This window comes from Colossoma macropomum, unplaced genomic scaffold (genome assembly GCF_904425465.1).
Source record: "Colossoma macropomum unplaced genomic scaffold, Colossoma_macropomum, whole genome shotgun sequence".
Taxonomy (NCBI): Eukaryota; Metazoa; Chordata; class Actinopteri; order Characiformes; family Serrasalmidae; genus Colossoma; species Colossoma macropomum.
This window is the reverse complement of record NW_023494796.1, coordinates 31,832,585-31,847,628: the sequence shown is the minus strand read 5'-3', so window position 1 is coordinate 31,847,628 and position 15,044 is coordinate 31,832,585. Positions and strand designations below refer to the sequence as shown.

Genomic DNA, 15,044 nt, shown 5'->3' with positions numbered 1-15,044 from the left:
CGCTAAATAAATCCATGTATATACATAAATACACATATTCATACATATATAAAACATAATATAGTGTAATAGACTTCATCATAATAATTTGCGTGAAAAGGACTCACTTAAAAAAAGATGGCTCTTCAAGGGTTCTTTAGTAAAGAAAATAGTTTTATATAGAACCATGAACACTCAAAGAACCTCTTGCATGAGTAAAGTGTTCTTTGCATCATAAAATGGCTCTTCAGACTGATGGAGGATCTGCTGTAGATGGTTCTGTATAGAACCTTTTTGAAAAAGGTTCTGGTATAGGTACAACATGAGCCTGTAACAACAGAAGAACCTTTTTTTGGTGCTACATAGAACCCTCTTCAACAGGCCTCTATTTAGAACTATTTTCTTTACTAAAGAACCCTTGAAGAACCATCTTTTTAAGAGCAAAGAGTCCCTGAAATTTGAACATGAACGTCAGAATTTCTTAGTATTTGGTGGTGTGTCCCTTTTTTGCTTTAATGACAGTGAGCAACTGAGCTGCATGGACAAGTAAACATCTCCGATCAGTAGGTCAACCCAAGAGTCGTCTAAGAGTCGTCTGAACACGAGCTTCACTGTACAAGACCGGAAACAATCAGAACTTTCAGTACAAACACCTCAACAAGGTCAGTGTCTCGAATTTGCTGTTTATTTCCAAATTCAAATGAAAAAATGACCAGATTTTCAGGGTGGTTTTTAAACACACACACACACACACACACACATATATATATATATATATATATATATATATATATATATATATACACGCCTGTGCAAACAAAATGGGCCAAGCCTATAATGGTGTTTACTGATGGTTTTGGCTGGTCAGAGTCCAGATTTAAACCCTATAGAGAATATTTGGTCTCACATTAAACACAAACTAGCTGGTCAGTGTTTTCCAGCTGTTTGAAGCCGTCAATGCTGAGTGGATCAATACTGACTCTTCTTTCTGTAAATGACTGTCTGCAGGTTCACACACTAAACTACAACATTTTAAGAGATAAACGTGAAAAACTCTCCCACACTGACTTACTGCAGCTGTTTATGACGTACATAGCAACGGTTTATTGTTACGACCATTAAAGGTTTAATGTAGGATTCATCCCTGCTGCTGGAACAAAACCTGGTATCTCTATTTTAGTCATTTTGTCATCAGAACATCAGCTGCTCTTTACGAAACGCTAAAATCTCATGATGAATGGAACAAGAGAAAGGCTCCAAAATCACTTGAAAAAATATTGTTCTATTAACTTCCATTCAAAGTCAGGGATGATTTTTTTCCTTTTCCTGTAAAATAACAATGTGGAATTTAGGAGATACAAGGTTTTGTTCTGAAAGCAGTGACATATGTATATGTGCAAATTCATACATATATGTATATTTATGTGTGAATATATATCAAGAATATATATATATATATATAAACGCATACATACATATGTATCTATTTATATAGATGTACACAGACACACAGCATCCCTAGATCATATTTTGTACTATATTAACATTATTGTATGATATACAGTAATGTATATAATATATTATTACATTATATTATACTGCCAACCACACACTGTATGGTTTAGCTTTCACGGATATCATGTATATCTACATCTCTATCTATCTATCTATCTATCTATATATTATATGATATATAGTAACAAATATAATACATCATGTATATTATGCAGTAACATTAATATATGATACAGCAATTGATTATGTATGATTATAATCATATGACACTGCCAAACACGTATTGTACGGCTCAGTTATCATGGACACCACTGAAGCCTTGCCCTGTACTGTGAACAGAGCAGAAATCTGACTCAGAGCGACTGACAGCAGAAAGTTTCAGCATCTTCTGACTGGCTTCCACTGTCAGCGCGCTCTGAGTCAACAAGTCTCCGTTCTGTCCTGAACAGAGTGAGGTGTCAAACTGAGAGTGAGGGGAGGGAGTCCCAGGGGCTGGTCTGGGGACCACCTGAGTGTCCTTTAATCTGCTCTAAATCCTGGATGTGGAGCCCGGTTCCCTCTCAGCGAGCTCTGTCTCCGACTTCTCTCTCCGGGTTCTCCCCTGAGCGCTGCTCCCTGCTGATGTATTTTAGTGGACTAATGAGTGAGTGAGTGGGAGGGTCAGTCAGTGAGACTAATAAGGACACAGCTCCTCAGAGCGCCTCTCCATTCTCACTTTTCTGTGTTTCCAACAGTGTTTGGACCCCGAGTCGCTTCCTAACATGAGCCCATAGCGCCCGGAGGAGCGTCTCGGTCCCGCTTTGGAAGGAAAAAGGGACAGAAAGAAAGAGAGAGAGAGAAGGAGAGACTAAACTTTCTCAGCAGATGTAAGTAGTGCTCTGTTTGCCTCAGGAGGCTTGAGTTGGCTCCCTGTTCACCAGCTTCTCGTCCTAATTCAGCCGTTCCACCTTAAATGGTGCAGCGGTTCCATGCTGGCTCCTCAGGTGTGCGGGCAGCCGAACGGAACTGCTGCACCACTTAAGGTGGAACGGCGAGATAGTACGGTTACAGCGAGCCAACTTCAGCTTCGTGTTCCTCGCGTGCGCGTGCTTCCAACGGTCGTTTTACCTCAGCGTCTCATTCATGAATGAGCTTTCTTTTCTTTTCCTCTTTCTTCCTTTTTTTTCTCTCTTTTTTGGACGGAGTTGGTGTCCTAAGCCTGAAGTGAGGAGGAGAAAAGTCTCCCTGCACCTTTAGGTGCTTTAGGTGGGACTAAAATGTGTAAATTGTCGAGTTAACGTCAATGTAGTTCTCTGTGTCGCTGTGTTAGCTGTTGTTAGAGTTAACGCTAAGTTGGGGTTAAGTTAGCAGCGTCCTGACCTGAATCGCCGCGGTTTTGCCTCCTGAAATTGGGTTTTTAAGCTAATGTTACCTCAGCTGACCAGCTGGAAAGTGCCATCCCTGCGTAATGTAACGCAGACGGTACTTTTTTCCCTCAAATGTGGGTCAAACTAGTGAGTAGAAGTGCAAACCGGTAAGATAACTAACCTACTAACTTAGCTTGTTGTCTATGAGTGCGTTAGCCGCAGGCTAGTACACCTAACGTTAGCATATCGATTTGGAGATGGTTGCTGATGTGACACCTTCACACACACACACACACACACACACACGTTTGTCTTACATTTCTTGTGAGGATTTCCATTGATTTTTATTTTTCTATTAACTACTGTAGTCAAGTAGTACTACACCTACACCTAAATTAGCTAAATGTCCTCACTTGTGCAGAAATGCCATGTTGTTTTATCATTGTAAGTCCTCACAGGGATAGCAAGACAAGCACACACACACACACACACACACACACACACACACACACACACACACACACAGGGATGATAGATGGCTTCAGGAATACTACCACCCCTCCTTCCCAGTTCCTCCTCCACTTGATCCTTCAGCACTATTTATTCACGGAATATGTTCCTGCAACATCCGAGCTGGATTTCTGTCCGCCCTGGTGTGTGTCAGGTTCAAGTTCAGAGCCCAGCTGAATGGAGCAGGTGAATGAGGAGAAACGTGGGCTGGTGAGGCAGTAGACGTGGCTCAGGCTTGTAGCAAGAGCTACGGGTGGGCGATGTGGCGATATTTTATCGTTGTCGCGATAAATAACATCACAGCATGCTTTTCCAAGGGCACTGTGAGTATCGTCAGTACTTAAAAACACGTACTAACTGCACGTCCGATTACTAAAAGGGGCACAGTTGGGTTTATTTAATTAGATTTAGTGCAGTGCAGTTTGTGAAGCACTAAATATCATTGAGTGTGCTTACATGCATTGAATAATATGATAACTGTGGAAAATCAGATTTTGGTTCAGTGTGTTTACATGCACTTAGGTAATTAGGTAATGGGGAAACTCTGGGTCTACATGAGTCAGGCAGTAATCAGATTTCTGCTTTGCAACCAGCCAATAAACTCACAGAAGACGATGTGACGTAAACGCCACTTTGTCTGAAAATATGAACATACATCATCTAGAAGGTCAAGACTATGCAGATCCTTTATTTCGTCAAACATGTAGTCGGTTTCATTTCCGGTTTGTTTTTGTACATGTGCAGACTGAGAAAAATGAAAGAAATCAGAGTAAGAGTTTACATGCATTGAGAAATCTGATTACTGAGCTACAATCCAGCTCTCTTTATTCGATTTCTGAATCAGATTTCTAGACCTTACTCCGATCTAAGAAATCAGTGTGCTGTTTACATGACCATTTGAATAATCAGATAACTGCAGGAATCCGATTATGATCAGATGAGTTTGTGCATGAAAACACAATCAGTGTTGTAGGTTTATTATAATATCTTTACGTTTGCCCCTACTGGTTCCATTTTGTCTGTTCCAACTTATCAGATCTCAGGAAAACCATATTGTGATGCATATTGTGTATCGTTAAAATGTCTTGAAGTATTGTGATATAATATTTTGTCCGTATTACCAAACCCCTAGCAAGGGCTGCCTCTTCATGAGAGCTTGTTTTCAGGTGCTTTGACCTCTCTCCACCACATCTAACACACACACTTATTCCACATCTGGAATAAGTGTATATGTTAGAGGTGGGCGATACGGCAAAATGTCACGAGACGTATCACAATATATTAGGGGTGGGTGGTATGGCAAAAATATTATATCATGATGCTTCAAAACATTTTCATGATCAACAATTTGCATCACAATATTGGTTTTCTGAGATTTAATAAATTGGTACAGATAAAATAGAACCTGTAGAGTCAAATACAAAACATACTATAATAATAATAATAATAATAATAATAATAAACCTATAACTACAATGATTTTTATTGCAATTATCACAAAAATATCATCAGATTAAACAGCATTAACTGTTAGGGGTCGGCGATATGGAAAAAAATATATCACAATAATATACTTAATACTTAAGAAATTTTCACAATGCATGTCACAATATTTATTTCTTCTGAGGTCTGATCTGTTGGAATGGACAAAAAAAGGAAATGTATGATTTGACAATGTAATAATTTCTAGCTAAACATTATAAAAATGGAGGAACCACATAAAACACCATTTCTATTGGTTTTGAAGAACCATTTCATTCTTTAGGCATGCAGATGGTTCTTTAAGTGTTCATGGTGCTCTATAGAACTATATAGTCTTTACTAAAGAACGCTTGAAGAACCATCATTTTAATAAAGTGTACTTTTAATGACTTTCTTTACATCTCAACTACTGAATGATGCAGAATTTTTGAAAAATCAGTGGATTTCCCCTTTAAGATAACATTAGATAATCCTTTATTAGTCCCACAACGGAGAAATTCACAGTACTTCAGCAGCAAAGGGAGAGCAAGGCACTCAAGAAGAGAAAAGAAGTAACAAGAAGAGAATTAACAAAGTAATTAACCTTATTAATTAATTAACAAGGTTACAGTTTGTTACTTGTTACTATATAGACAATATGTATAATACTAAATGTAAAAAATACAAGATAAACAATAGAACTCTATCTTTCACAAAAATAACAATATAAACAATTAAAAAATAAAAAATAAAATATGTTTACATCAGACCAAAGAAATCCATGATATGCTCAAAAAAACATGATAATAAAATGTATCACGATAACGATGAAATAGCGTCGTATTGCCCACCTCTGGTGTGCATTGTTTCCATGTTACAAATATATATTAAATCAGCACAGTTACTGCCAGTGTCATGAATCTGACATAGACTTTTCTCAAGAACAGGTTGAAGAAGATATTAGTGAATGAGGCTCAATGCGCTGATTAGGCATTTCATTCATGTGGATGTGATGTGCATTTGAATTGTCAATCCGATGCGTCACCCTTACAAAACAGACGTTTATTAAAGTGTGCTATTAGTATGCTACTTTTAAACCAAATATAGAGTGTGCTCTCAGTTTGCTTTGTATGTGTTTATTCAAGATATATTAGACAAAATTAGACATAAGTATACTTGACTTATACTGACAATATGTTTAAGCATATTTGGCCTGTATTTATACTTGTATACACACATGCTTGTATGTACATATTCATATACTTGTATATGCTTGTGGCCTGTGCTTGTAGTTATACAGTATAAATATAAAATATGTAATATAAAATATACTTTCATAAACAAAAATGATTTAAAAGGTGAATGTTTTCTATAAACTAATGTTTGGCCTTAATAAGAAGACCATTGTGTACTTTTTTGGCTCGAGATATGAACGCTTAACACGGTGCACCAGCCACCCAGTTTTTGCAGTTGTGATGTCACAGCACACAGTTGCTTGGTTGTTCCTGTTTCTTCAAATTCATCTTAAGGCAGTTCACAAGCTGCGTGTGATTAGGTTAAATTTCCCTACTTAAATCTCGCAGTATGAACATTCACACTGAAAAGGGATGGTTCTTTAAGGTTTTTTTAGTAAAGAAAATGGTTCTATTTGGAACTATGAACACTCAAAGAACCCTTGGCTGGGTTAAATGTGAAACGGTTATTCTGATTGATGGAAAATGTTTTGTATATTATAGACTATAAGACTAATAAAAACTGCAGCTCTTGCGATTTGAAAATTTCGTCCTTTTAAATTGCTATTTCGATATAAAAACGATTCATCTTTCAGCCCCACTACAAGTATATAACTAGTACCTAGTTCACTTATAGTGTATTTCACCATATAGTTGAAGTACAAAATAAAACTTACATGTAAACTAGTTGTGTTCTCAAAGTTTACTACTTTTATGCCTAAAGAATACTTAAATATACTTTTATAAACTAAAAAGTGAGCCAGTTTAGTCCCTAAAAGTATTGAAATAGTACACTTACAAGTGTAAGACTAGAACATTGATATAAGTATACTTACTACAACTACATAACTTAGGAAATATACTTGAACTTTACTTAAGTTTACTTAATAAAATGAACTTTACATATTTTTGTAAAGGTACTTGGTGCAAACAAGTGCAGTATGAGATTAAATTGCAAGCGCAGATGTCTTGGTTTGAAATGTGGACAAATGGCTTTATTTCCCAAGACATGGATTAAGCCTAGTCCTGGACAACACTGCATTCTGAATGGAAAATGTCGTCCAGAACTACTAGCTGAGGCTTAATCCCCGACTTAGAAACCCCTAAAGTTTACTATCTAGACCTTTTTTTTGTGAATGGTATTAATGCAGAGTATGAAAATCTGGATTCTGAATCAACTACCAAGCCTCATTCTCCAGTATCTTCCTAAGTTTGTTGTTGAGAAAGATCCTACGAAAAGGTCTACATCAGATTCATGATGTGTTCTTAAAGTGCAGAACTGTTCTCATCTTTGTGCTCTTGAGTGTGTGTAGATTCTGTTCTTACCTAAGAACAAATCCCACATAAGAAAAGAAGTTTCTTCATAAGAACGGTTGGTGAATGAGGCCTAATGTAATGTACATAACCACGGTATATATCCCAAACCATAATCCTTCTGAATAAGCACATTTTCCGCTTTAGTCAGGGTGCATATGCACTTTAACTTATCCCAATATACATATTTAAAAATATACCTACATTTACACTTGTTGCTCAGTTTTAGCTGTGTTTATATATGCTTCAGTACTTGATTGTAACTTTTCATAAATCCCATTGCACATCTTTTGTTTTACTCGCAGACTATTTATTTTAATGGATTTCATTTTATGTCGACACCTGAACAAAAAAAATGATTCTGAATCTGATCATACGCTGCTAAAGAATATCGCTGCCATCAGAAGAAAACCTTGTATCTCCGTTTTTGGAATTTTTCAGTTTTTGACATAATTTGAAAATTCCTGTTGTCCTTTACATTGTGTGTAAATTCCATGATGAATGGACCAAAAGAAACGGCCCAAAAAGTCTGGTTCCATTGACTTACATTAAAAGTAAAGTATGTTTTTTCCATCTCCTGTAAAGTTACCATTTTGGAGATACAAGGTTTTGTTCTGACAACAGCGATATTCAGATTCATTCAGTAGAAGGCAAAACATCTCTACAGTGGGAAAAAAATATTTCTCACATTTTTACAGCAGTAACCAATCATACTATGCTATAAAGCAATGAAATATGTTGCAATAATGTATTATTATATGTAAGATTTGATCAGGGGGTGGGCAATATGGCTATATCATCTTCGTGATAAATTACGTCCCAGTGCTTTTCTGCAAATTTTGCAGATTGTAGACATTGTCAATACTTACAGAACTTAAGTTTCAAGTACCAAGAGAGAGTAATGAGTCTTGTTTAATTGGATTTAGTGTGACTGAATTAAAAATCACTGTAGAATTGGTGAATTTGTACAATTTTTTTAAAATGTGGCTCCTCTTTTTTCTCCGTTCCAGCCTCAAAAAAGTAAATATCACGACACGTATTTTGTTATTAAAATATCTTGCATTAAAGTGTCATAATATTATAGTTTTGTCATATTGCCCACCCCAAAATGATCAGTTGACCTGGTTTGTTTGATTAGAAGGCAATTTTAAGACTATGTCATCACCTGCTAAATCTCTCTCACTCTCAGTTTTGATAAAGTATCTGACGGAAAACAAACATGAGTCAAAACCTCATATTACTGTAATGTTGTATCGGTCGCTGGCATGCTTCAGACCTCTGAAAAGTGACATTGTGCTCTATTTTAGGTATCCAAGGAGCCCTTTCTCATGTGCAAAAGAAGACATGAGTCACAGGCTAGGATGGACTGTGTTCTTCTGGGTAGTAAATGCCATTCCTTTTACTTTTGGCATGGCAGTAAACGAGAGAATAGGTATGTATACCATCACCATCTGGCCTGCACCACTCAAACACCTCTTAGACAGGCCTTGCTGTTTTTCTCTTTTCTGTCAAATGATGTTCTCAAATCAAATGGTTCTCAGCAGTGAGTCAGACACTGGTTTATACTCTTCGTTTACAGCTGTGGGTGGCCATTACCCAACACCAGAGGTGTAAAAGTATCCGAGTTGTTGTTTCAGTTGCATCATGTTGCTCGGGGTGCCAACTTTAGCGTATACATGCCACAAAAAAAGGCAAAGTTGACCTGTGGAGAAGGTTTCACCAGGCCCCTGTTTTCACCACCCTTAATTAACACTTGTTTGGCGCTCTTGTGTGGAATCTGGGTGTGAATGAATTATTCCTGGCTAAAGATTTGTCATGCCTCCTTTAAGGCACATACGAGAACATGAGCCGTGTTTCATGACACGGACTCCGTGACTCCATGGCCATAGTAGATAGAGGTCAGCAGGACGAAAGTCACATGTGCTGGATCTGAGCCAGAAGATTTATGTGCAGTCTGAATGTTCAGACAGTGTATAAGACAGTGAAAGCAACTGATTGGTTGTTTTTTAATACCATGGTGTGCCTTTAAAGCCAGTAGTAAATTTTCACCAAACATTAACACTTACCCCAAATGTAGACCATCAGCCAAGGCCTTGTATTTGAAGTCTGCACCTTTAGTTTTGCGTTGGAGCTTTGAAGCTGATGTAGATAACTAGTGAAGATTACGCCAGAGCCGGTTTATGAGGAGCCTGGCCGCTTCCTATTTCCATTGTTATATAAAAAACAGGACTGCAAAACAGCAGAGGGTGCCCGCAAATGGGTCCTCAATGAATGGGGGTGAATGGAGCTAAACGGCTAAAAACGATAAGTTAAAATTGTTTCTAATCACTCGCTTAGAACGTTCCTTTAACCTTATAAAGTAGAAGGATGAATTTCACTAAAAAAGCAAAGAAAACACACTTGTATGTTTCCTTTTTCTACAGCAAACGGGTTTTGGGCAGCAGGACTAACATTACTGCTACTGAGTGCTGATTGGTTGGCGAGCGAAGCGGCTCATTGGCTGTTTGTGCTCACAGATGTCATGAATGTACATGAGGCGTCGTTTTAAACTCCTATAACTTGAGTTGAAAAGCTCTTAAAAATGTTAAAATGTTTTAAGCTGTTCTGTGTTCAAGTAATACATGTATACTTTATATTGAAAATATTTAAGCATTTATAAACTATGTTTTTGCTCAGATGCTCCATGTTAACCTATTCATTTTGGACTTGCTCAGGAGCGCCCTCTAGTGTTTGAGAAACCCGGAAGACACTACAGAGTGATAATTCTCCTCTCTACAAGTTCCCTGTTTACACCCCACCAGTTAGCATCATGCTGAGTAATCTCAAGTAGGCTTGCTTATGTTGACACTGTATGGCGTACTGTCATCCATAAAAATGGACATTACATAGCTAAAACAGTAGCAACCATTTTGAGACCTGACTTTTGTCATAGTTTTGTTCGTTTTTATAAATAACAGTTTGCCATACTGTGTCAGAAACCACATAAGCAGGCCTACGTGAGATTACATAACAACTCATATGTGGTTTGAGGCAAGTTTGTGATGTTATGCATGAAGGTTGCGTGATGCTCAGCCATGATGCTAACGTGTGTACGTGCGCTTCCATCACTTAGCTACAATTTGTAGCTCTGGCAAAACTAGAGAAGAAAACCAAACAACAACTGTGCAAATTAGATTTTTCAAAAATCTCTTCAAAAATAATTGTGATTAGTCCAAAATACATATTACGTCCAATAAAGGCAACAAAAACAAAGTCCAATCTCCAGTGCATGGGTGCCCAATCCTGGTCCTGGAGGCCTACCAGCCTAGAGAGTTCAGATCCAACACACCTGGCTCTAATGTTCACATGCTCCTGAAGGCCTTTGTTATCTGAATCAGGTGTGTTTGATTAGAGGTGTAACTAAGCTGTGCAGGGTGGTAGATCTCCAGGACTAGGACTGGGCCCACCTGCTCCAGTGAATATCCATTACACCACTGTTATCCATTACTAGGCATGTCACAATTATTGCACACCTGATCACAATAATTGGAGCTGAAGGCAGTTATTTTTCACAGTTGTTTGCTTTCACAATCATATGTTTATGTCTCAACAAACAGATTGCAAACTGGGTGATTTTTCATTAGATGAGTTCTAAGGAAATAAGCAAGAAAACAGCAAATACATTCATCAAGATATTTCAGGGGTCTTAAGAAAGCAACTTCTGTAAGCACCTTTAGAGGGCAGCAGTGAGTAATGTTTGTTTACTTGAGCTCGAGCAGTGTCTGTCATCAGTTGGAAGCTGGTAAGTATCGACAGCCAGGCTAATCAGCCCACTTAAGGCTTGTACTGTAATAGTTTGTAGTTGTAGGCAAAAGTTTGGTCAAATTCCATGTTTTGTTGACTTTCTGAGTGAAAATAAGTAACACGTCCTCTACAGTCCTGATCCTGGAGATCTGCCTTCCTGCAGAGTCTAGTTTCAACCACAATCTGCCTCACCTGCTCCAGCTAATTAAATTCTAAATCAAGTCCTTAATTGGCTCGATAGCGGAGGGGGAGGTGTGTGCAGCATGTCAGATGTAGATTGGAACGAAATGTTGCTCCAAGACCAGGGTTAGTGAACCTAAATGTGGCATTTTTGTGCTTATTTTAGTGGACAATGTCTGTTTATTATCTGTTTATTAGAGTTTAACATATTATAATGCAATAAAATGTACCACTTTTGTTTTTTTTTCCCCAGTGTGTTAAATTAGGCAAATAAAAAGCAGTTTGTGCAATAAAATGTTCAGAAATATATTCTCTGTATAGTATGTCGCTGCTGTTGGAACAAAACCTCGTATCTCAATTTTCCGTTTTTAGTTGTTGCCATAATTTGAAAGTGGCTTTTTGCCTTTACGTTGTGTGCAAATTTTATAATGAGTGGACCAAAAGAAATGGCCCAGAATTACTTGGACAAAAGTCTGGTTCCATTGACTTGCATCAAAAGTAGAGTATGTTTTTTCCTTACCGTGTAATGTTATCATTTTGGAGATACGAGGTTTTGCTCTGACAGCAGCCATATGTATTTATTTTCTCTTAGAAAATCAAGAAAACATTTCATTTGACCAGTGGCATCTAAGCTTGTGCGTACGACTATAAAAACGGACAATTAAATTGTTAATATTTTTATGTTTGGAGTTGGCAAGGCTAGGTACCACCCGTTTGTATTGTTTTCCTCTTTCAGAAAAGTTAAAATGTTAAAAACCCATCAAATGTGGACTGATTAGTTAATTAGTATTTTTCTTTTCCAGATCATTCGTGTCCTCCTTTAAAGCTGGAGGAAAGATGGCACACCAACATGAGTGGCCATCGTGAGTTTACAGGTACGATTCAAAAAGTCTGCGGCTGCTTTAATGCCGTCCATAAGTTGTTTCTGTTTGGACGTCACGTTTGCATATGGTGCTGTATGACAAGCTGTCACTGCAAATTAGGTGTGTAAAGCTTGATATGTCTCAATGAACATGAAATGCTGCATCGTTCCATAACATAGATCACAGATGTGCCTCAAATGGACGCTGACAGTTTGGTTAATTGACTTGCACAGTAATGCCAGCTATTTACACAACACATTTTCCAGCTGATGTCTACTTTGATAGCATGTTTAAAGTGCCGATGGGCCCTTGAGCACGGCAGTTAGCTCTAAAGGACTACTGCGATTGGCTTTGTTTAAGATGCTTTGGCCAAAAATGGCACCATCATAATAATAATAATAGCATTTCCTTTTCTTCGCCTTGTTTTTAGGATTTGATTTGGCAGAAAACTTCCTTCTCAGAAAGGGAACAGTTACGGATGATAGGCCTCTCTTCAGACTCGGCAGCAAACCCCTCATCAAAGACACAGAGTAAGTTTTGTCATATGGGTTGCTTAAAAAAAGATACGGAGGACTGAATGTTCGGATTGTGTTACAGTCGGGTTCAGGGTTCATACGGTGTCACAGTACTGATCCAGGTCTGGAATTGATTCATTTCTACCAAAAGGAAAGCAGAATATATTGCAATGTGTTGTCCTAGGGCTGTGCGATATAACACTATATATCGTTATTGTGATAACTCATGTTACAATACCCTCCTGAGACCCAGACAAATTAAATATTGAGAATTTCAGTCATTTTAAGATAAAATAAGTCTATTGGTTGACAAAAAACTTGTTTATTTATGTAATGCCCTCATCGTGGACGACAGGATGTTGCATAGTGATTATGTTGATGTCATATTTTTTGTTTCCTGTACTGCATCAGACCAAAACTTCAGAAACCTTGTAATCGGTCTTCAGAGTCCTTATCATCAATGTGCTGCTCAGAGTAATTCCTGGGCACCCAGTCAGTTTGGCTGTGGGTGTCATTTAGCAGCAAACTGTTCCATGATAGGAAGGAATCTTTGGTATAAATAGAGAGGGGTAAGAATTAGTTTATTTTAATGTTTTCATTTTTAAATATACAGTTGTGTAAAAGGACATTTTCTAATACATTAGGAAATTAAATAAAGCTCAAATCCCTGGCTTAAATGCCCGCATACTCATATTCCAGTTGTCGATTAAGCAGTAAGAGTAAACCGTTTTTTTTTCTTTATTTTTCTCATTTCACAATAATCATCGGATGACTTCCAAGAGAAAAGACTAGATTAATAAGAACATAAACAAACATAACTAAAGAACAAAGGCTGTCTATGAGAGAATCTAGTATCCCATTGCTAACAGGACCATTATACAAACATTAAGGGTCACACAATAATACATAATATAGATGTGCATACATATCACCTTTTACCTATCCTCTTAATTGCTTGTGCTAGCTGCCCTAATGGGGTATTTTAAGATCCGTTTCTCCCAGTATTTTGTAAAACACTCAATCCTCAGTTGTAACATAAATGTAAGTCTTTCCATTGAGTAAATTTCAATGACAATTTCAAGTAATATTTTAAGCAGGAATTTATCGTTCTTCCCTACTAACTGGAGTACTTTCCTAAAATAAAGATTCACCCATGAAAACTCATACATAATTCCAAATAGGTCCCTGGTAACATTTCCTGTCTCTTGCCAGAAAGACAGAATTGCTGGACAGTTAGAGTAAAACTTAAAATACTGGCGGTACAAAAAAATGAGGACCAAAAAGAAAAATAAATAGACACAGTAATATCACAGTTAATGTATGTAACTGCTAAGCTTACATTTTGTTGCTTCTAACCCAAACTGGATCAAGAGAGGTATGATCATCCTTTAATTTTCTCTGATTTCCTGTCACCTATGATACCATAAAACAGATTAAGTAAGTTTCCATGTCCACCACAGAGGCCATCAAAAAGAGTATACTGTTAGGTGGTCAAACTTTTATGCATATCAGTAAAAAATACTCTGGAAATTGGCTAAAACGTTTTTCTACCTAAAACATACAAATTACAGGCTTTAGAAACATCAGAAATGCATATTTTCTAGGGCTCCCGAGTGGCGCAACCGTCTAAGCGTCGGCCCTATCATCAGGAGATCGCGAGTTCGATCCCTGGTGATGCTACAGCCGTCCGTAGCCGGGAGTCCGAGAGAGCACAATTGGCCTCGCTCTCTCTGGGTGGGTGGGATGGCACCCCCCTCTCCCCCCATCACTCAGCGCGATGCTAGTCAGCGCAGGCGTCTGTTAGCTGACGTAACAGATCTGGCGGTTGGCGCTTTCCTCCGAGCGCGCTCAGCTGTCCAGTGACGTTGCGTGAGCGGCAGTTCGAAAAGAAGCGGTGGCTGGTTTCACAGGTCTCGGAGGAAGCCTGTGCTAGCCTTCACCCTCCTAGCGTTGATAGCATCGTGTGATTGGGGGAGTCCTAACTAGCGGGTGGAATTGGAAACGACAAAATTGGGGAGATAATTGGGTAAAAATCAAAAAAAAAAAAAGAAATGCATATTTTCCAACTACTTACTCCTCTCGTGCCCATAAAACGTGGTTCCTGAGATCGCAGCCATTTTGAAAAGGCAGGACTCCCCAACAAATGATATATCGTTGGAAAGGCCAGGATGTTCTCTACAAGCTCAGCACTTGTAGAACAGTGACCAACTGCATGTTTCAGTATAAAGAGAGCAAAATTAGTCCTGCTAATGAAAATCATTGTGGTCATAGTTTTGATAGTATTTTTTATAATATAGCTCTTTTTTTTCAGCTCCAACTCTGACATATTGTGACATATCGTGTATT

At 38.0% G+C, this 15,044-nt stretch overlaps 1 protein-coding gene across 4 annotated transcripts in view; it reads left to right on the top strand.

The window, feature by feature from the left end:
* The first annotated feature begins 2,043 nt into the window (after positions 1–2,043).
* The window catches only part of LOC118816761 (collagen alpha-1(XIX) chain), a 278,363-nt gene continuing 265,362 nt past the window's right edge, over positions 2,044–15,044 (top strand). For 3 of the 4 annotated variants that reach the window (XM_036583341.1, XM_036583339.1, XM_036583342.1), the window contains exons 1-4: positions 2,154–2,360; positions 8,665–8,789; positions 12,124–12,195; positions 12,614–12,713. In XM_036583341.1, the coding sequence (XP_036439234.1) occupies positions 2,359–2,360; positions 8,665–8,789; positions 12,124–12,195; positions 12,614–12,713 (299 nt within the window). In that variant the 5' untranslated portion in view covers positions 2,154–2,358. The other variant, XM_036583340.1, reaches the window with a different exon arrangement.